At 30.6% G+C, this 23,121-nt stretch overlaps 2 protein-coding genes across 3 annotated transcripts; one reads left to right on the forward strand and one right to left on the reverse strand.

Annotated features, from left to right (window-relative positions):
- Positions 1-2,683: 2,683 nt before the first annotated feature.
- Positions 2,684-4,901, reverse strand: LOC107023103 (transcription factor MYB1R1). The gene is made up of 3 exons (XM_015223660.2): positions 4,473-4,901; positions 3,826-4,034; positions 2,684-3,361 (listed from the first exon to the last, which is right to left on the reverse strand). The coding sequence occupies exons 1-3, from the start codon at positions 4,750-4,752 to the stop codon at positions 2,948-2,950; spliced, it is 903 nt and encodes a 300-aa protein (XP_015079146.1). The 5' UTR covers positions 4,753-4,901; the 3' UTR covers positions 2,684-2,947.
- Positions 4,902-16,118: 11,217 nt separating this feature from the next.
- Positions 16,119-20,219, forward strand: LOC114077565 (glutamine-dependent NAD(+) synthetase-like). 2 transcript variants are annotated; one of them, XR_003578895.1, is made up of 4 exons: positions 16,119-19,198; positions 19,383-19,431; positions 19,534-19,664; positions 19,909-20,219. XR_003578895.1 is itself a non-coding variant. In XM_027917723.1 (3 exons), the coding sequence occupies exons 1-3, from the start codon at positions 19,349-19,351 to the stop codon at positions 19,980-19,982; spliced, it is 288 nt and encodes a 95-aa protein (XP_027773524.1). In that variant the 5' UTR covers positions 16,119-19,348; the 3' UTR covers positions 19,983-20,219. The 2 variants fall into 2 exon arrangements, 1 of the variants encoding a protein (XP_027773524.1); XM_027917723.1 differs by having other exon boundaries at positions 16,119-19,431.
- The last annotated feature ends 2,902 nt before the right edge of the window (positions 20,220-23,121 follow it).

Genomic DNA, 23,121 nt, shown 5'->3' on the forward strand with positions numbered 1-23,121 from the left:
GGGGGGGGGGGGGGGGAGAGCGGGGAGGGGAGACTCGTTAATCACGTGGATAGCTTATATGATCATGAGATATTGTTTCTTTAAGGGTTAGCTCTTGTGACAGTGTCCCAAAAGTCTAATATTGCTTATAGATACTAGAAAGATAAGCAGCATATATTCCTTTTATTCTTCTGAGTTCCATTTGGACATATAGAAAATAGAGAAAACATCTTATTGCATGACTGAGAAAAGGATTTAGCACTAATAAAGTTACTGTTAGGATGGATGAAACTTAAGGGAGATTCTGTCTTTTTTTTAACAACACAAATGAGAAATCAGCTGAGGTTATACTCTTTATCTTTATATATATCCATCGTCGTTGGCTTGTCATATATGCAATCACCTTCTCTGTTCTTGAAAGTGTTTGGCAGTTAAGAAGTTGTAGCATTTGCCATGAAGAACAAAAGCAGAAGCAACAACTCCCTCTGTGAGAAGTCAATGAAGATGGTAACAAATGTCATCCGGCTATCGTCATTCTCTATTGCCAGGATGAGTCTTGGAATCGCAACAGAACCATCACCAGGCGGTAAAATTCCTGCAACATTCATCAAAGGATCACCAACAGCACAATTCCCTGAGAGCTTAAGGTCACAGGAGCCGGTGAATGTCAAAAAACCGGTTGCCTACTTGATTGAGCCAACTGAAAATGGTAAATCCTCCTTGTATGCAGTTAATGATAAGTGTGTAGATGGTAGGGCCTCTGATTACATTAGAAGAGTGCATGAGAAGAATCGTCATGATTCAAACGAGGCAGTGAATTTTTCTGCATTCATCATTCCACCTCCACCTCGTTTCGTGTAGTCATATTTTGTGCATCTAACCATGTGTTTGTTTCCATCTTCTACTACTTCGCGTAGAATAATTGTGTTCGTCTATCTTGGATAATATGTTTTGCTTCTCTTGAGAACAAGCTTATGATTAGTGCCATAGTGATGAAGAAACTTCTCCTTTTGTGTCCCTTTGGGCTTTGTCTACTGAAGGCTTTTGTACATAAGAAGCTTACATCTTGATATTGATCTTCTGTCTGTAATATGAGTTTGTTATATGAATCTAGTTGGAATCGGTTATATGAATCATATCCATTTTATTCAAGCATATCTCATCCTGATATTAAACAAGTTGTCATTTAGATGAATTAAGTTCTCCAAAACTATAAATTTCTATGTTCTTGCACTTATTTTGTTATTTACATACTATAAGTTTCTACATAGAATATTCAGACTCCATAAAGTTGGTTTTGCTTATTTATATAGGTCCCACTGTGTTCTGTTTTTAGCTATATTATTCTTGCAATTATGACATGGAGGTTTATAACAGTGTAGTAGCAATTGAGATGGGGTCGGTTCTTGATTAACATCCTTTAGACACTATCATATTTGACCTTATCCTAGTTTTCCTCTTAACGATCACTTTTTTAGATATTTTCTTTAACGTATAACTTAGATATTTGTATTATATGCAATTCACCAAAATCCTGTAAATTCTTGTGGGATTGAACTTTCATTTGATGTATTCTTTACTTTTATTTAGTCGGTAACTATTCCTTTAGAAATTTCGTCATAAATAGAATTGTCTTTATAAAAAGCACATTATCGAAGTAAATAAAAGTTTCCTTAGAGGGAATAAATGCATATATGTGGTCTAGTGGCAAGAGAATATTTTTGAAGAAAAAATGGGAATATCTTTCTTTCACCCTACATATCCTCACCTTATCTGTTGGTCTCAAATAGAGAACCTAATTTATTGCGTGTAAACGTGACGATCTCTAATTCAACCTTCCAATATGTAATTGCATTTCCACAACAAACCATATTTTTTAAAATAATTGATGATATCCGAGTTAACTTGTACGTGTTAGTGTTACTGTTTATGTTGAGTAATTAGCTTCAAGTTTTTTAAATAAATAAAAATCGATCACCTTATTATTATTAATTTTTTTGTGTGTGTGTAAAATTAGAATTTCCAGCTTCATTGGCCACAAATGCACAACGATAGGGACCAATAATACTGAAACCACTACTCAAAAGATTTTTTTTTTGTTTGTTTGTTTGTTTATCGTTACCAAAATATTTCAATTTCACTATTAACTAACTCATAAGCAGCATTGTCGACTCAATAGATTGATGTTTCAACTCACTTGACAATAAGTATAAAAAAGGCTTTATCATGTCTGTGTAAAATGGCTCGATTCGATCAATTATTTTATAAAATGTATATCAAATTGATTTTTTAATTACTCTATCATGTCAAATCAAATTTTATTTTATTTTTGAAAACGTGTCTAGTACTCCATTTATTTTTGAAAAAAAAAAACTTTAATTTTGTTAAAAATGATCTAATGACCTGTCCCATAAGGATCGATTTCCATGTGTCTTAGGCAAAACAATTGGCAGCCCTAGAAAAAAAGGTTATCCAAGTAGAATCCAAACAAGAAAAGAGCGCAAAAAGAAGCAAGCAACCAATTAGAGGAATGCTCCACCGTCCTTACAACCCATACACTAGGAATCAAGAAAATCATAATTGCTGCCTAACACATGCACCCAATCAGGATTTGGTTAATGTTATCACATGGTCAGCTCATACAACCACCCACATACATATCTATAGGACCACCTCTTCATCAAAGATGGTATCTTCAATTGTGTTTTTCCATGGAAAACTACTTTAGTAGCAGGGATTTTGATGTTATAAATAAGAGTAGCATTAAATAGGTACCACAAAGCATGACATATTTCTGGTCTGTACAAATCAGGACCAAAAGTCTAGTCAATTAATCACATATGGATATCTCCTTACATAAACTTTTCCTCAATATATAAGATTAATATAATTATGAACCCAGCTTACTCACTCTTTGTCCTAGTTTTTTCTTCTTTTTTTTTTTTCTCCAGAGATCCTTTGATCTCTCTCATGCCACACGGATGATGCTTTCTCCATTACTGAAACTTGACATCACATTATATGCCGAGTGTCTAGTAGATGATGCTTGTCCCTGATCAAGTGACAATGATAATCTCAGTGACAAAGACGATGGCTCGATTGTTGAGTTGTGGTTGGCGTTAAGGTCAATCGCTTTTGATGGATTAGGCATTGAAAACATAGGAACAGGACCAACTAGCATCGATGAATTCCCATGATCATGTCGAAACAGAGTTGGATTCTCTCTTGACTTGTTAACCTGTACTGGAAATATGATAGGAGCAACAGCCGGTGCCACCAGAAATGCATTGGTTTTGGTAGTTTCTACAGTAGGTAATGTTGCTGGTGCTGGAACTGGGATTTCTTGCTTATTTTCCACCTCTTCTATTGGCATTACTGATACCTGTTTGTCATAAAAAGAGAACCTTAGAAATGGAAAATCTGAAAAACAAAATATCCAAGTGGCAGTTTGTATTCATCAGAATTCAATATTTTTATCTTTTTCAGAAGGCAAATATAAACAAAGAACTTGACACCAATGAAAAAGAATCTTTTAGAGAAAAGACACACAAGAATAACAACAAAAACCCAGCACCAATATCAATTCAAAACAAGAACAATGAAAGAATCAAATTACTACTCCTTCTGTTAAAGAGTGATAAGATCGAAGTATTAAAATCAAACCATCTAATTTTCTATCTCTATACACAATCAATTACCACCTACTCAAAGGAACTTCACCAATAAATGGCAAAATGAGAGAAATATAATTGTAGTAATTCAAAGAAATTGTTTGATTTCACTCGATTAACAATAAGGGTGAGAAACAAGTTTGATGAACGGAAGACATGAAGAAAAAATGAATACCGAGTCAGTGGTGATATCAAAGAGGCTAGATCGACGGCGGCGACGGTTGAGGTTGCTTCGCCGGAGGAAGTATTTCTGAGCATGACTTGCGACCTGTGTCGGTGTGCGAGTCTTTACGAAGTTACGAGAGATTCCTCTCCAGTCTCCTTTTCCAACTTTCTGCAATCCTAAAAGGAATAACTTATGCTCTTCCTCTGTCCACGGAACTCCTAATACAAATAAAATCAACCCTACTTCATCAGAAATCAATTTTTATGTATTCAAAGCTAAGCAGGTTAGATCAAAACCATATTTATGGTCCTGAAATCTAGACAGAGGGAAAACGAGTTCCCTTCTACAGAATCCAAAAAAAAATCTATAAATTCGGTCATCATTTTTGGAATTAATTTCAAACAATTACATATAAATCACGTGATAAAACTATGAATTTGACTCTGTACAAAACAAATTAGGATAGGAGAGTATAACTCAATAATTTGTGCATAACAGAGAAAACGATCGATGAATCTAATAGAAACTTGACTCAGAGTAGACATTAATTGACTAAGCACTGACAGAAATAACCGAATCGAATGAAAAATGAAGACGATCATAAAAACACGCCGATTAGCAACAAAAAAATAGAAGAAGAGGATCGGAGATCTCACCTCTCTTACGCTCGCGACCACTGTTGGACTGATGTTGAACCGCGTCATCTGCAGAGGCATAACCTTCATCCTGCGCCACTTTAGAGGATTCATTGTTATCACCGCCGCCGTTGTTGTTGTTAGCATTCGGTTGCTCGTACTGTGAAAGATCGTTCAGACTCACGCTCTTCCTCATAGGATCCACTTTTACTCTCACACCAAACAACATGATTTCTCCTCCAAAACCGCCGCCGGTAACCGCCGGCGTCGACGACGACTTATCACTGCAAACGCTCGACATCGTTCTGGAAGATTCCACGAATCAATAAAAAAATCAATTTATACAAAGTGTTGATGACTAAACATACACTTCGTCAATTGAAAACCGTACACACCTATTGAAATTGAAAGGAAGAAATAAGCGAATAAAGCGGAACGGAGTTTGTATAGAGATGTGGAATTATATAGAATGGGTGAGACATATGTGATGGTGATAAGGACCACATCATAATATTGTATTACAAAAAATATTATAATAAATATATGATCACATCAAATCAATCATTTCATCGTTATCTAATATTATGAATTAAATTAATATAATGTAATAAAATTTAGATATAAATCAATATAAATTTTGTATTTAAATTAATTAATGACAGGAAAATGCATAAATACCCCCTCAACCTATGCTCGAAATCTCATAGACACACTTATATTATATAAATGTCCTATAATCTTCCTGAATTTGTTTTATTAATAATTTTTTACCCCTTTTTGATCTACGTGCACTAGTTTGGACCCACAAGATAGTGTGACGTAGGTCGAAGAGGAATATAAAATTACTTATAAAATAAGTTCAAGAAAATAATAGAACCTTAGTATAATATAAATGTGTCACTGAGATTTCCAAAAACAGCCGGTCAAATAAGGTGTTAAATATGAACTAGTAATCTTCCCCACTAATAATTATTGAAAGTTGAGAGTAACACGTGGCGACAACTCGACGGTTTATCCGAATCTTCGGTGTGGAGCTGAGTCTGATTTCTATGGGAAGTTTCAACCAACTCATATAGAATAAAGGGGCATACCATTTTTTATGTGGATGGGCCTATCCATAATACTCAATTTTCATTCATTTATTTGGATATTCAATATTGATATCTCCACTATAACTAATTTTCTTTTCCACCTAAAAATTATTCTTAAAAAAAATATACTTTTATAAACTTTGTCAAATAAGTAACACTCGGTATATGTATAATATTAAGTGTAATTAAATATTCGTCAATGAAATGGACTTAAAGAACAAATATGGCGTATGAATATGGGTAACATTTTTAATTTCTTATCAAGCTCTCATAACATAAGTGAATAATATTTATTTTTTCCTAACTAATTCACGAGATATTTATATTTTTTTCTAGTAATAAGTATAAAAAAATCTATTTATCAAAATTAAAATAGATGAGAAGAAATCAGATAGTAATAATTTTGTTTGTACTACAAAAATTGAAGTTAGGATATCATAGTTCTCACTTCTCTCGTGATTTGATTGAAGTGTATATTTCCTTTCGTCTCGTATTAGTTAATTATCTTACTAAAAATAGTTATCTCATATTAATTGATCATCTTACTAAACTAAAAAAATATCAATTAAATTTTTTTTATAAATTTTTTTCATACTATCATTGCAATTAATTTTCTTTGAAAGTGTTTACATTTATTTACGAATTTTTCAAAAAGCTATTTAAAAGATGAATTAGGAAAATTATCTTTTTATTTATGAGTTCTTAATATGTATATAAAAAGAAAATCAACTAATATAAAGTGAAAGAAGTGCGTTTTATTTGTCAAAAAGACTTGGAAATTTAAGTACGGTATTAATACTGAAAGCTAATTAAGTAATTTAATTACATATTTAGCTAAGATAATTGGAGCTATCAAGTTTGACTTTGAGGGCACTTGTCTTGTCGAACTTTTGTTTTGGGAAAGAGATTACTCTTAATTAACATCATATTTTATTTGTCAGACACGTATTTGTTTGGACGCAAATTGCAATTACCAGCACGAGAAAATAATGAAATTTATGTATAAAATTTTATTTAAGAATTCAAAAAAAAATTAAATTTATAAATTTTTATTCTTTTATGTATACTCTAGTTATATAACGTTTTACACATAGAGCCAATCGCTTTTTTTATTTCACTTGTCCTTAGTCCTTAACGTCTTTCGATTAGGATCCATTTTTGGATTAGGTTTAAACTGTTTGAATTTTTTTTTCATCTGTTGAAGATAATTTACGTGTCAATCATTCTCCCCAATTAGATTTGTTAATCCTTTGCTTTTTTTCCTTCTCTCTTCCATTATCTCCTTTTGTTCTATTTGACAGGGCGGATAATATTCTATCGATAACAAAAAAAAAATAGCAATCTCATTACAAATGAGAAATATATTCAAGTAATTTTTCCTGCATTACAATTCAAAAACTTGAAAGTATACTTTAATATTGACTCTCGAAAAGCGAACTATTAGAAGCTAATTTCAGTAAGTTTTCTTATTAGTCGGTGAATGGAATAGTTTAAAAATGGAAAAAATTACATAAATTGGTATATTTTAAAAAATAATTACTGATTTTAGTAATATTTTTTATTTATCACTATTTATAGCAATATTATGTTAAAGCTATAATATGTATTAAAAGTGAATTATATATGCAATATATTTTATAATTGTTTTTTAAAATATATTATGTTTGTTTGGTAAAAATTTGACACATTGTATTAAAAGTGTATTTAAAAATGTGATAAATGAATTATCTATCATTAAAATTTGTATTATATGTGCATAGAAAATTATTCTTTGTAATATAAATTAAACTTATATTATAAATGAATTAGAATTAATCAAATAAAAAAAATATTATTACTAGAAATAATATATATTTATCTATTACGGTATATTTACGTAAGTTTCCGTTAAAAATGGTCAAAGAAGCAAGTTAATTAAAGAGGCCCACCTACCATTACCAAGAGATAACATTATTTTTTTCTGAAGATAAAATTTGACTTTAATTAATATAATTAATAATAATTAGTACTAATTAATTAAACTTGGATCAATACTAACGTGATTTGGTTCCATCATGCACAAAAATCAATGTTGTACTATGAACTTAAAATAATCAAAATTATTGACACAAGTGGATGGTTTAATTAAATAAAAAATTAAAGAATCACGTGAAAAAAGGAAATGCTTAGTGATTGATTAACTGACAAACTTGTCTAATTAAACTTATTTAATTAAGTTGATTAGTAGGAGTATTAGTTAGGTACTTAATTGAAATCTTTACAACACAACTATGGATGGTTAGCTGTGTTTCTTCCTCAATTATTTGATTAGAGATAATAATGTTAATTATCTTGCTAGGGCCTCACTAATTAATTACTTATGAATGTTAAATACCTTTCAATCCTTTATGGAACGAGTTTATCCACCGCACATTTGATGATATGAATTTATACTAAATGCTTTTCTTTTTCGGTAATTTGGTATAGAATAAATTCCGAAGATTTTACTATTAAGAGAGATAGTAAAATTGACGTGATCATTTATTCTTAACCAGATCTGAAAAAAATGCGTAGATAACCACTTGAAACATCACTATTTAAGATATATTATTTATTATTTAGTCATTTTTTATTCTGATTGATTGAATTAAAGTTGAAAAAATTAGGTATGAAACTATATATTATGCTAAAAATCTTCTTTAAATTAAGTATGGGTTATGTATTGGCATATCATAGGTGAAAAATAAACTATAGGATTAATTATCTTTACTTTGAAAAGATGGGTTATTCTTTACCATGATTAAAGATAAGAGTATTTGGGCATTAATCATTAATAGCTACACAACAACTTCCAAACCTAATTCAAGATTAAAAAAGTACTTATATTTTTGTTATCCTAACTCCAAAACTATTCGATAATTACATATCAAATATTTGTAGATATGATCTTTATGGATTTGACTACAACAATATAACTTCCAATCAAAAAATAATATTTCTTTGACTATGACAAATCAATATTATATATAATCACGCAAATAGCAGAGTCTTTTTCATATTGACTAATTTTTTTAAAAGGAAAAGGCTAGATATGTGATCGAACTTTGGAAAAAAGGTTAATTTATGTCATCGGTTAAATGTTGATTTATACATGTTATTTTTATTTGATAAAATGTTCATCCATGTCATAATTTGTTAATTAAAAAAATTTTTGGTTTTGTGAAGTTTTTTTTATGTATGGTTAATCATGATTCAGCCACATCATTTTTATAAAAAAAAATATTCAAGTATGTCATCACACTTTATTCAAAGGCTCATATATGTCATCAATTAGAAGTTTGATTCATCTACGCTATTTGAGTTAATAATTAATGACATAGACAAATTTTTTCTTTAATGGATCGAAAATAATATTAATGAGCCAATTTTTAACGAATCTTTTCACAAAATTTAATGATATTTTTGAGCTTTTTTTCCCTTTTTAATGGTATGCTAGATATATACAATGCCTTTGTCAAATGCTCCGTCTCTTAATTTCGCGTGACAAAATCAAAATATTCATTAATATAAGTATATTTTTTCTTTTTAATTATAATTTTAGTTGATGCAGACAACAAATAACTAAACAAAAGTAGATGATGGGGCTCACATCTCATCTGGATAACTAGTATAGAGATAGAGGTGTCTATCTTGTCTCCATTTTGTGCATGGACCCTACCACTTAATTATATTTTTGTTTCTCATTCGCTATTCAAAGCTTACATTGAAGGTACGACTAAATTTATATCGCACATTGCAGATTCATTCTTAATTAGTAATTTTTTTTAAAAAAATAGCTTTTGAGAAACAATTTTGATAAGATGATTATTAGGTAAGTATATCTCTTCAAACAGAATATAAATGGTATCCACGCATTAATTAAAGGGAATTATAAAATGTAATTAATACTCCGTTTTATTATACTTGATCCAAATTAATCTGAGTCACTTCTTAAAAAAAATATTTTCTCCTTTATTTTTATTAGCTTATATTTAACTTGATGCGTTTCTTGATAAATAATAAATAAAATAATAATTTTAATATATTATTTATGATTGTTATATAAGTCATATTATTGACAAATGATATAGAAATAATTAATATTTAACTAAGTAAAATGTACGTAAGCTAACAATTTTTTAAAAATTATTTAAATTAAATAAGTAAAAGTAAAAATAATTATTTATTTTTAATAGAAATAATATGTAAAAATGGATGAATGAAGCATTTACTTCAATTATATTTTTTCCTTGTTATCATTAATATTAAAAAACTATATAAAGTAATATTAGTCAAATATAAAATTTCAAAATATCATTAATAAGTTCATCTTAAATAAAATATGTTCATACTAAAAGATTCTTAAAATAAACGTGAGTCAAATATATAATATGAAACAATGGAAGTATATATGGTTTAAAATTTTAAATTTTTTCGATAGTAATTAAAAATTCGTTAATCCAGCTCATTATGTTTCTAAACTTCATTAAACAACCATTGTTTAAAGACATAACGCACTATAATTATGGACTACTTTATAATTATCATCATCCATTTCAATAAATATGGCACTATATTGTGATCTCGAGGTAATCTTTTTTTTTTTTTTTAATTTCTCCTCAATGAAAAATGAACTTACAGAATATCATTCTCAAGTTTGTTTTTATATGTCATTTTTATTATAAATAATTGGTTCATAACATTTATCATTTCATAAATCAATGTATAAATTATAATATTCTTTCTAAACCTTTTCCTACTAAAAAAAGATTAGTCAATTCAAAACCTTTTCCTAAAAGGAAAATCTATTTATGATAAGAAATACACGTGATGCTCACAGAGCTAGTTCTATTGAACCTCTACTATATATATATATATATATATATATATATATATAATATGCCTTTTCATATTGTTTTATGTCTTTTATATTCTTCACCTTTCCTCCTTTGAAATGTATTAGGCATGTGATTTTAGACTTTCCCAGCAACTTTTCACACACACAAAAAAAATTAAAAAAAAAATTCATAATAATTTCGACTATACTTCTTTAGAAAGAAAAAAGAGTTTTCTTCATGTTTAAGGTAGCAAAGCCATCACAATATGAGAAATGAGGAAATTAATTAATCCATCCAACACTTTTTAGTGATTAAAGTTCAAACACTAACTAAATAAAGTTTTATTTTGACATTTGGTAAAAGATATAATTTCACCCTGGTGGCTTTGTGCTTTTTTTTCAACCAAGTGCTACATTTGATCATAATACATTTGCATGGTGCATGCAACTTAACAAAATTAGTAATAACCAATAAAATTGTTACACGTAAAATGTTATTTATTATATTATCGACTATCTTCAAATTAGAAGTTTTAGATCAACAATCAATCATTTCATACGTGCAATATTATATACATTATAATATTTATAAATTTCATCACACGTATAAATATTATAATATTTTTTCTTTTCTTTAACTCGAAGCTCTCAATACACGTTAATAAACACATATATTAATATATGTTATGCGTATGCACGTTTTTGTAAAAGCCCCCCATTTGAGATCTAAATTAGGTCAAGAAGAAGGACCTCCATTCCACAAATGAAAGGAGCTTTCCAATATTGACATTTTTCATTTAATTAATTTTTTTATATATAAAAAAACAACATATTTTATACCAATCTTATTAAAAGTTATTAAAATAGGAAACTTTTGGAGGACACGTGTCAAAAGGAGCCGTTGTCTCTTATAACCCTCAACCATACAAGAACTAAAAAGTTCTATTAAAAAAAATATATTAAAATTACCTAAGAACTTTGTCACTAATCTATCATCAAACCACTCGTAATAGCTAGATAATAACTAATTAAATAGAATTAGTGACAAAAATTTTTATTCAGCAATAAAACCGTGTATGTTGCTAATTAATTAATACTCACTTGATGGATAATTTATATTTTATGGACCATATTATATATGCTCATTTATACTCCATTATTATTATGTTTATAGCCAACAGATTGTATGTTCCATGTTCATATATACCTAGGCCCTAGACTTAATATAAGTCCATAGCTAGGGATGTTAAATCATTTATTAGGGTGAAGATTAAGCATTCAACCTTAATTAGTTGGAATTAATTAGCATAATCTAGGCTAGGATAGGTTCTCACAGCTGTATATATAGTTGTACAAGCACATGATATCCACATGAAATTGTTGCTTAATTACCTTGTGTATTTTATTACATTACATACACATATATAAAAGTAAAATAGAATGACAGGGCTCGAAAAATAATACTATAAAAAATAAGCATCAAATTATTGGAAATAGAAGAAATACCAAAAATCAATTGACAAGAGGAAGTTGCTCGGATGGTAAGCATACCCCATTTTTTAAAAGAAAGTTGTGAGTTCGAGTCACTAAGAGAGCTTTAAGGTGGGAGCTCCTAGGGAAATAATGTTTAATTTTTTAAAAAAAAGGCAAATCGATGCATTTTCTCAAATCGATGGATAGGGTCGGTTTGAAGAGCAAAATTAGAGATGATGAATATAAATTAAAATTAAAGAAAAAAGAAATGCATACCTAGTCGAATAGTTCAATTGTTCAAAGTCATAAAATATAAATATCTGAGATTGATTCTGAATAGACATAAAATAAACACCGTCCGTCGATTTTGGGCCTATAGCTTAATTGACGATACAAGATTACGTATGCCACAATTTGAATTGACATAAAATGATAAATGTCACTAAAATGCAGAGGTTTTAACCAAACTAAGCCATTATATAAAGCCATTCACCAAAATAATATGTTTTTCTAAAATTTTACAAAACTAGTATAAACGTATTCCACAGTAACGTTTTAGGATATATTTTATTTTTTAAAAGTTGATGGCGTCAGATTGATATACGTTACTCACAGTAACGTTTTACTCCTAAAACGTTACTTGTAGTAACGTTTTAGGAGTAAAACGTTACTGAAAATAACGTTTTAGGAGTAAAACGTTACTTACAGTAACGTATATCAACCTAATGCTGTTAGTTTTTTTTTAAAAAAATATACCCTAAAACGTTACCATGAAATACGTTTATACTAGTTTTGTAAAATTTTAGAAAAATGTATTACTTTGGTAAATTGTTTTATATAATGGCTTAGTTTTGTTAAAAATTCCTAAAATGCAACACCACTTCACTTGGTAGTCAAAGTAATTAAGAAAGACAAGTTGGATTATGTGACCTAACAATTATAAAGCTGTCCACCCACATTGGATGGACAATTATGTGTGTAATTGGAAGCATATATTATACATAATATAATAAAATTTGTCTAACCTATAGTGGTATATTAAATGGTGGTATAAGCAATTATTCAACAGAATATTTTGTAGTATAGTTTGAAATCTCCAAATTTTGCCCATCATTCAGATATAAGTGGATTTACATGATAAGGTTATACCTCTAAAGATGCTAGCTACTTGCATTATATCAATGATTAGTTAATAGTCATGTCATTTTTTTTCTTCTTTTTTTTTTCAAAATGAATGATTGACCCCAAGAAATAGACATGGGGTTAATTACATTTCTCTAAAGAATATTTTTATTTTGGCAATGTGAAATAATGACATAATATATTATTCTCCTTTTAATTTGGTAAAACTGAATTATGAAATTGTGAGATATAATGTTTGAATTGAATTAATACGTGCCAAATGGAATAACGAATAAAGGATTCATGATTGAAGATAGAAAGTTGGATTCTAATTGTAACTAAATTTTCAATTTCTTATTTGTAAAGAAAAAAGTAAAGCAAATAGCTATATTAAATAATGATTTTGATTTACTTGAGATATCAACATGTTGTTTTAGCTTGGTGGAAAACAAAAAAAAATTCCCCGGGATACTATTAATAATAAGAAATAATAGAGAACAAAAATAATTAGAAAGATTTTAAAAGAGAAAATTACGTGGTTAAGTAAATTTATACTATTTTATTATTAGTGATAGCTATAATTTGCTATAGTTATCACTCGCGGTTAACACTAAACATTAATTATGTGGGCTGACTTGGAGTTTGTATAATTAGTCACGTTTGTATATGTATAATTCACCAGATATACAAATATATATATATATATATAGTATACAATTATTAACCGATATACATATATGGTTCATCTCTCTCACTCTCTGCTTTCTCTCGCTCGTCTCTCCTCCCTCTCCCAATGTCGGTCGTCTCTCTCCTCCCTCTACCAATCTCGCTTGCATATATACAAATACATATGTAATAATATACAATTATCTAAGGGTGTCAAATGGGCGGGTTGGGTTGAAACTGGAAATATTACAATGGGTTGAATAGAAATCGGGTTGGGTCTTGACCCGCCCAATTTACTTTGAGCTCAAATGGGCTAAAAAACGGGTTGGATTTTGACCCACCCAATTGACCCGATTAATCTCAATAATTTAACATATTGATATTTAATTTTTATAATCACAATTTGAATTTCCGCTTAAGATTTTTTTTTGTGAAAAAAGTAATAAATGGATTGATAAATCCTAAAAGATGTTAAATAGATAATAATTCATACATTTACTATAAGAACATATCTTAATAAAATGTTTTAAAATGGATTGAAATTGGAGATTGAATTGGGTTTAATTGAGAATTCTCTTAAAATGGGTTAAAGCTTGAATGAGTTGAGATTGACTCAATTCAAATTAAGGCAACTTTCACATATAGCAAACAAAAAATTCATATTTGTATGTTATAGCAAAGTTTGCATAATTGCGCTCCATAGCAAACATAAAACTGTATAATTCGCTATACATATACAATTGTATAATTCAGTGTTAACACTTACATTGGTGACTATTACATTCGAATTCCCTTAAAAAAAAATCAAGAGCCTAACGCTATTTAGCATAACTTCAATCGTGTTTGGTAGCATTTTAGTTGCTATGTATCGAATTTTACACACCAAGCACGGTATTTGGCTACTAGTTTACAGTCCCGCACAACTAAAACATGTATTTTATGAAAGACAAAAGATGAAATAACTTAACTCGTCATAACTTTAACAAACATGTCAAATAATTGTGTGAATTAATCAGGGCAAATCTACTACTTTGCACATATGAATAAATGAATAATTGATTTCACCAGTGTGTGAGCTAGCTCAAATTGACAGTTTCAAGCTTGAATAAAGGAGGAGGGTTGCAGTGGGCTGACAAGTGAAATTGGTGTATAACTTGTCAATTAACCAACCCCAACTAGATTTTGTACTGAGGCGTAGTAGTAGTAACTGTTGTTACTTTGCACATATGAATTTTTGGTTTTGTTGTGGAGTAACAAGACCTATTGATAATATAATTGTTGGGTAACTTGAAAAGTTCTACTTTAGTAAAAAATATAAATAGAGAAACACTTCAGTTAAATATATATAAGGGTTAAAAATTGCGTCGTAGTCGTCGCTTGCTTGACTTTAGCTTTGAAAAATGATCTATGGAAAGATCTGCGCGACCCGTTTTATTTAAAACACTTTTCTGTTTTATTTGAATTTTTCACCGTTCATGAATGGTCAATTTTATTCGTGTACTTTACTGCCGTGAGTGACTCGTTGACCTTGGATACTAGAGGGGAGTGGCCTTAATTTTCTTTCCATTCTGTTTCATACAGATTCTGGTACGTTACTCAACTCGTTGACCTCGGATACTAGAGGGGAGTGGGCTCGATTTTTCTTTCCATTCTGTTTCATACAGATTCTAGTACATTTTACAGATTTTAGTTTTTTGTTTAAGGAATATCTGCTCTTGACCTAGTGATTTAAACTTTGGTAAATTTACTCTTTCTGCAAAATTTTCGTTATCATTAGTATTGTTTAAAATACAGATTGCATAACAATAATATGGTAATTTTTCATTTGAGATGGAAGACAGTTTGTTTTGCCTTGCCACAAGTCAATTATATCATCATCAAGGTTTCTCATGATTGAAATACTACTTGATGTTTTAAAAGATAAGTTGGCATCAGAAAAGAAGTAGAGAGACACTAAATTACCATTTGAGTTTTTCCCTCCTTTGTAAAGTTGCTTAGATTATGGTGATGGTATGCCTACACTTAGCCAACTCAGTCTACGAAAATGTATTCACTTTATTCGGTTTTGTTGGATCTAGTTGTAGTTTGAGGAATCTATCTTTCCCAAGTCACTCTGTATTACTAAGCTTTGGTGAAAAGTAGTTATGTATAGAATCTAGAGTGGTGAACTCAATGTTTTCTAAAATGAACTTTTATTAAGTTGTGTGAAAATGTACTAATTTTTCAAATTTCATTTTAATGGGAAATGTGCATAGTTTTGGTGATCATACTTTTTTCCTAACCAAAAAGCGAACCAATTTTTAACAGATTTTAAAGTTACATATCAAAACCAAACCAAGAGTGTAAAAGAATTATCCGTTTTGCTTTGTTGGTTCTAATTTGGTGTATTTGAGTTTATCAAGTCTTTTTTGTATTTCGCTTTATCATTGTATATCAAGTGATAATAGTTCTTACTTCCCCTTTAATACTGTCTGGTGTATTCAGCATTTCTTAATTACGTTTGGTTAGTGAATTGCTTTCTGTTTCCAGATTAGATACGAGGAGGAAATAGCACTTGGACCTCTTGCTGGCTATGGGATTATCTAAGAGTAAGTGGTGCATCTGGATTTTTGTTTCCAGTGTCTGGTGGTGCTGATAGTTCCTTCCTTGTTGCTATAGTTTTTCAATGTGACATCTTGTAGTAAAAGGTTTATTGGATTCTCTTCCCTTCTAAACATTAATATTGTTCAGTTCTAGCTATTTTCATGTTTTTGTAGGTAGTAATCACATTGCTGTCATGTAAATATGTTTCGTTGTAGTTGCTGAGAAGAATGAAAATGCAGTGATTATGTTCCCTATACGTGTAGTCGCTTGAACCTTTGGTAGTTTCCTACATGAACCAACAGCATCATTCAGTGAAAAAAATGATACTTACTGCTGCTGTTTGATTACTCAAATTATTAACTGGATTCGTATTCGATGAATTGTTCCCGAGAAAACATGATAACTGTGGAGGTATGCTTTGTTAAAATGAACTAGTTACTAAAGAATGGTCTCGCTTATATAATTTTGGGATTGAACTTTCCATGGTGTAGCTAAACTGAAAATGCTACAGTATGGCGAAATTTTGAGTGGATCCTTGATTTGTCACATAAGTGGTCAGGTTTCCGCTACACATCAGCTATTTTCCGTCTATAGTGTTCTTAGAGCTGGCAAGCATTTTTATTGGTATGGTATTTCCTATCTGTAATACATGTACCCTGTCTTCATTTACGCTATTCTGACTGATAAATTGCGTTGAGCTGGTCAGATTGTCTACCTTATTGTTAAAGGTAAAAATAAACCGAACTTAGCTTTGTTTTCCCTGTAGTTTACGCACCAGTGATGTCAACACAGAAATTGCAAATGGCGATGAACAGGTAAAAGCTGATGGCATTTGAATTGGCAATTACACTGATGGTTAGTTTCCAACGGGAAGCAAAGAATTTGCTGAGCACATTGCTATACTGTTTATACTGTTTTTGCAGCAAAGTGCCATTATTTTCTCCTTTATCAGATTTTCTATTCTGATGTAAAGGTGTTCTGTAATTACAACTGAAGTAGTAATTTACTCCTTTAAAGTTGCTTTGCTCATTTTCAATTTGCAAATGACTTTTTTCTTGTCTTGCCTTGGGCAGCATATTTCTGGTTCAGAATTGAGTGCCCTTTTAGTAATCTTAATACATGTAGAAAATTTGAACACTGCAAAGATGAGAATTTGGTCATCATGAAATCTCGGTTAGACCTGTTGTGCTACTGCCTGCTAAACCGGTGTTCTCAAAGGTGATCACCACGGCAACTTTGGCGAGAGGCGAGGCGAGGCGAGTCAGACCCTTGTCTCTGTTTGTCGCCTTTCGCCATCCAAAACACTGTGCTAAACAAAAGCTGACAACCAACCTCATGAATTCTAGGGGTCAACCCTACTTAGATTTTGTTCTTAAATGACATTCATTCTCTAATATCAAGGACTCATTAGAATTCCAAGAAGTGAATAATTCCCCTAGAGTCCAATGACACCTTTGATCTGTAACTTTAAGGGTTTAAACTGTGCAACTTTTTTACTTCTACTGGCGGATGAAATTAGAAAGAGAATGATCATCTTCAATAGTAAGCAGATGATCTACTATAAGATTTACCCTTCGGGGTGGCCCAGTGGTTTGGGCTTGGGACATCCATGTTGGAGGTCTCAAGTTTGAAACCCCTTGCCATCGGACGCAAAGGGTTTGCCTTATGGGTCGAGCTCGTTGCACGGTTTGACTAGTGCGAGTTACCTCTTCTTTGTGGTTTGTGAGCTATTGCATAGGAGTGAGAGTTTTACCCTAATGCCCATCCAAAGGGTAACGGCTGCGGGTTTCCCTTGTCATAAAAAAATGATCTGCTATAAGATTTCATGCCTTTTCTATTGTAGATATCACCTTCAGCGGAGAAGTCCCAAGGGTTTCCTCACTTCTGGAGAATACGAAGACACTGTTCTATCAGAACTCTCTATGTTTGGATTAAAAAGATTTGTTTGAATTGATTATTGAGCCAAACAGTGTTGTTTATGTGTGTGATGGTCCAGAAGCCACAAAAAATGGGGCAAAGGTGTTGTCTGATGAGATAGATCCTGGCCTCTTTAATGTTAGCATCTATGGAGTGATCTTCACTAAATTTTATGTTTCAAATACTCACTCGAAAGTCCACACTACAAGGTAATAGTGTGTGATAAATTTTACTCTTATCTAATCATTTGCTTTATGCGGGAGCTGAAACCTTTATCCCCATATTGTTTGGCCAACTAATTGTTGGTTGGACCAAGAAAAACCATTTCTGAAATAAAGACCAAGTAATTGTTTCACAGTGCAATTTTAACCTGATTATTTCTTTGTAGGTAGATGGGTAATCAGACATTGAACATGTATTAGTTAGTATCCCACTATTTATGATTACTAATCCCATGGGATCACTTGGTCCCATCCCCTATACCAAACAACCCGTCAGGGTAGCAAAACATTCAAGCTCACGTCTGAATGGTCTTAGCGTTCATGTTAGCATCTCTGCTACCGTGGCTTCATAACAAACCTGGTTTTTATCTAGTTTTGAGTTGCTCCAATGTGGATGGATGAAGGATTGTGTGGTTACTTAACAAAGGTAGAAGAATTTTTTTGTTGAATCCAGTCAACAGATGATTTTTGGGCCACCTAGCTATTACTGTTTGAATTTTTTTGCAGCTTGCTTGAACTCTCCTTGTATTTTGATCTTATGTGCTTGTAGAGCATGTTGATAAACAGATAACAGATTGAATTGTATATTAGTGCATCTCTCTCTTTTTTTTCTGAACACTTATTCAGGTGATAACTGTCTATATTTGCTGTATGATTGTAGTTCAGCAGATATAGATATCCAATTAGAAGCATCAGTATATGGATGTTCGAACATTTCTGAAATGGTTTGCCATTCATCTTTGTTACTCATTCTCGACAAAGATTGTAGCTGCAACACCTACTGCCGAAGTGGAACCTATACGTTCAAATTATAGTCAGGTATTGATTCAGTGTACTGCTTATTTTCAGTTTCTAATGCCTTTTCTAGTCTTGCGGGTGATCATTGTTTCCTGTTTCTAGTATTTTCTTATCCTTCACTATGGAGTGTTCTCATTCTGCATTACAATATTTGTGAAACAACTGTATGAAATGGATAAGGGTATGACCTATGATGAACTTTCAGTGTATGGAAGGTTGTGGAAGATTTTTCGCTGTCCGTATCAATGTTTAAGGTTTGTCCTCTCATTCTGTAAGTCTTTGGAAGCAGATTTGCTGTAGGATCATTTCTTCCACAGGTTTCGTAGTCCTTGACAACTTACTAAATCATATTGCAGTTACAGATTGGGCACAAAGTTGACGCGTGCAGAGGTGGCTGACAAAGTGAAGTACCTCTTTAAGTACTATTCCATTCCATCAATAGACGGACAAAGGAGGCTTGCTCAAGTGGTTCGAGTCACTCTGGAGAGTAAGCACCCGTACTGAATGCCTACTCGTTCCCATATACATGTACCTTAAAGCCAAGTAGTCAGCGCCAGTATAGAGGATTTAGACAGTGTAATGCTTTTGTTCTGTGTTTCATACTTTCATTAGAGAAGCATCATCATCATCATCATTTACGCCTCAATCCCAAGCAAGTTTGATGTCAACTATGTAGGTTTCTACATAAGATTGTTTATCAGAGAATGCATATAATGTTTATTGTCTTGCAGAGTTACGTTATTCACCCAAAGACAACATAAGGTTTGATCTGCGACAGCTTCTGTACAAAGTTAGCCAGCCGTAACAACTTTGAAAGATTGATAAGCTTGCTGGTGAATGGTGATAGAGAAATGGGTGTTGTGGCAACTGGCTTGGGCGATTAAAGGGCTCGCGTTTCATTCTTAGCTCAACGTGCAGCTGAATAAGAGAAACTGAATTTTAAATGTTTTTCAACAAGAGATATGAAAATGTCACTTTTTTCTTCTGTTGCTCATATTGTAAGTGGCCAAGATTGATACAAAACAAGTAAACAACTACTAAACCAAAGACCAAACAAGTAATTTATTTAACTTTTTATACATTATAAGTTTCTTTTTAAGCATGTTTTTACCTATTAAAACATTATGAAAGAAGTAAAATAGTTGAATTAATGGTTCAAAAACACACATAACTATTCAACAATCACTGTTCTATTTACCTATCTATACTTTTACTATTAGTACGCACCTTGACATGAAGTTTTGTTTCCAATTGACAATAGCCGTGTGTTACTTAGATCAACTAAACATTAATGTGTGTTTTAACACAAAATTGAGTAATAATTAAGGTATGAAACTCTTAAAAAAGTGATAGTTTAAAAGTATATATTTTACCATTAACTCAGTTTGAATCAAACTTGCCTTTCTTTTTTAAAATGATTATATATATTAAACACTTTTTTTTTGTGAATTGCGTCAAACATCATATATATATATATATATATATATATATATAAAGAAAACTTTAGGCTCGTCTACATGATGCCATCACAAATTATAATTTTCTTTTAATTTATTTATTTATAAAACTAGTCTTCCCCATTCATGAAAAGTTGTGAAATTTATGAAAAGTTGTGATTTTTTATTAAAAGTTGTAATTTTTTTGAAAAGTTGTGATTTTTATGAAAAATAGCGACTTTAATGAAATATTATGACTTTTATAAAAGGTTGTGACTTTTCCTAAAGGTTGTAACTTTTCTAAAGAGTTGTGACATTTTCAATAAGGCACAATAAGCATTTGTTCACACTACCATTTATTGTCTATTCATGACACTATTATTTGTAGGTGTTTTTCCGTTGTAGGGTAATCGAATTCAAATACATTAATTGAACTTTTTATGAAGTTTGTTTCATTCCTCAAAGTTTTCTTCCTCCTATTTCATGGAACTTAATCTTTACTATAAATCATATCGATTCATGTAATTATGACAGAAAGTTTTTGCTATTTTAGTGACTTTTTTAAAATTCTGTTAAAAATTTCAGCAAACATGAATGAAAATTGATATCTCTTTTATCCCTTTCTACAGGTTTCTTCGTATAAACAAATAAAATTGATTTTTATTGCAATGCGACATTACTACTCTTACATCTATCATTCCACAACTCATAACGCTGTTGAAATGGTTGAATCCACTACATTTTGTTCTTTAGTAAACAAAAATTTTATTTCTGCCACTACTATTTCTAAATTTTTTTCTCCATAGGGGAATCGAATTCAAATAAATTAATTAAAGAACTTATGTAGTGTGTTTCATTTCTCAAAGTTTTCTTCCTCATATTTCATGAAACTTAATCTTTTACTGTAAGTCATAGTGATTCATGTATTTATTGCATTTATAATTTACTATCTTGGTGACTTTTTTTAACTCTGCTAAAATTTTCAGTGATGATGGCTCTTTTGTCCTTTACTAGATGTTTTTTCATATACTTTTTGAGAAAGTTGTTTGTGGGTTGTAGTATATTTGATAGCACACAACAACAAATATGTGATAACTGATATAAAACCAATGATGAAGTTGTTAAAAGAACCAAACAGATTGCTCTCTTGCTTGCAATAGTTAGTATATTATTTTGATTGTTTTTTCTCATGTACAAAATATCGGTATGTCATTGCACTCTTCGTAGAATATTAGTATAGACATAACAAGTCCATTTTTTTGTCGCAAGTTAAGTAATTTGTCATATTTCTTTGTCCCTTATTTTTGGGCATAATACGATATCAACTTTTCTTGAAACAAACAAATGTCGAAACAAACAAATATCCAACATACACTATAACAAAAAAAAAATTTATGATAATAAATATACACATTAACAAAAATTGCTAGAGCGTTTATCGATATTAATTAATTGTCATTAGATTTAATATTGTTATAATCTTTAGGGACATTTATAGAGAACACTAATTACCTCTGAAAATACATATTTACCGATAATTAAGCTATTAATTTTTGTTAAACATCATTTTTATTGTAGTGATAACTCTTTATTTGATAATGTTTTTTTTTTTATTATAGAAGTAACAATCTTTCTTTTGGATTATTTTTATTAAATTTGTGAACTATAAATTTGGATACAACCTTGTAGATTGTTTTTGAAAAATATGTTTAGTAACACGCCATTTTCTTCTTGATTGTTAGGAAAGTAAGGTTGTTTTTATTATTATTTGTGGATATTTGTGAGTTCAACCGCTCACAAAATTAGCTGTGAGATTTTAATATGTTATGTGTCAAAATTGTGGTTTAGAATATCCAATTGTGAATAGCTCCATTATGATGTCACCTATTGCTTGGTTGATAATTGCATTACTTCTTTGTAATTGCATACTGTAACCATACAAATAATTATGATTCAATTCAAATAAGTTGGGGCCAGTGACATGAAATATAAGCAATTGTAATGACTACTATGAGACAAAGAGGAAATATACTAATGATACTAAGAATTTTAGGGTCATTTTTAACATATGCATGATACGTCATACTATAATAAAAATACATTGATGGGGGTTCATAAGAAAGGAGGTGAAGTCTTTCATTTGAGTTTAATTAATTATGCTCTTGTATAGACGTGATGTTCCATTTTACTTGGGAGTGCTGTTGTTCAAGACTTTTTAGTCTGTTCTTTAACGTTTGATGTTGTTCTTTAGCAAATTTTAGATCTTTTCACCAAAATAAGCTATTTTAAAAATCAATTCACCTAACTAATACATTTTAATTTTTTTTTTACAAAAGTAGAATAAACGTACTTCATGTTAACATTGTAGGTTTTATTTGATTTTAAAAAAATTAACGCCGTTAGGTTAACGATTTTAGGTTAAAATGTGACAGGGGCCCACATCTCTTAACCCAACGACATCGTTTTTGTTTTGTTAACTTTAATGTTCCATTACCTTTGGCTGCTAAA

This window comes from Solanum pennellii, chromosome 6 (assembly GCF_001406875.1).
Source record: "Solanum pennellii chromosome 6, SPENNV200".
In the NCBI taxonomy this organism is placed as follows: domain Eukaryota; kingdom Viridiplantae; phylum Streptophyta; class Magnoliopsida; order Solanales; family Solanaceae; genus Solanum; species Solanum pennellii.

What these genes read in the sequence shown, in the direction of transcription:
- LOC114077565 (XM_027917723.1), top strand. Translation starts at nt 19,349, where the DNA reads ATGGATAAGGGTATGACCTATGATGAACTTTCAGTGTATGGAAGGTTG. An exon ending in TGTCCGTATCAATGTTTAAG is followed by an intron (nt 19,432 to 19,533) that starts GTTTGTCCTCTC and finishes ATCATATTGCAG; the next exon opens with TTACAGATTGGGCACAAAGT. An exon ending in GGTTCGAGTCACTCTGGAGA is followed by an intron (nt 19,665 to 19,908) that starts GTAAGCACCCGT and finishes ATTGTCTTGCAG; the next exon opens with AGTTACGTTATTCACCCAAA.
- LOC107023103 (XM_015223660.2), bottom strand. Translation starts at nt 4,752, where the DNA reads ATGTCGAGCGTTTGCAGTGATAAGTCGTCGTCGACGCCGGCGGTTACC. An exon ending in TGGTCGCGAGCGTAAGAGAG is followed by an intron (nt 4,035 to 4,472) that starts GTGAGATCTCCG and finishes TATTTGTATTAG; the next exon opens with GAGTTCCGTGGACAGAGGAA. An exon ending in TTGATATCACCACTGACTCG is followed by an intron (nt 3,362 to 3,825) that starts GTATTCATTTTT and finishes TATGACAAACAG; the next exon opens with GTATCAGTAATGCCAATAGA.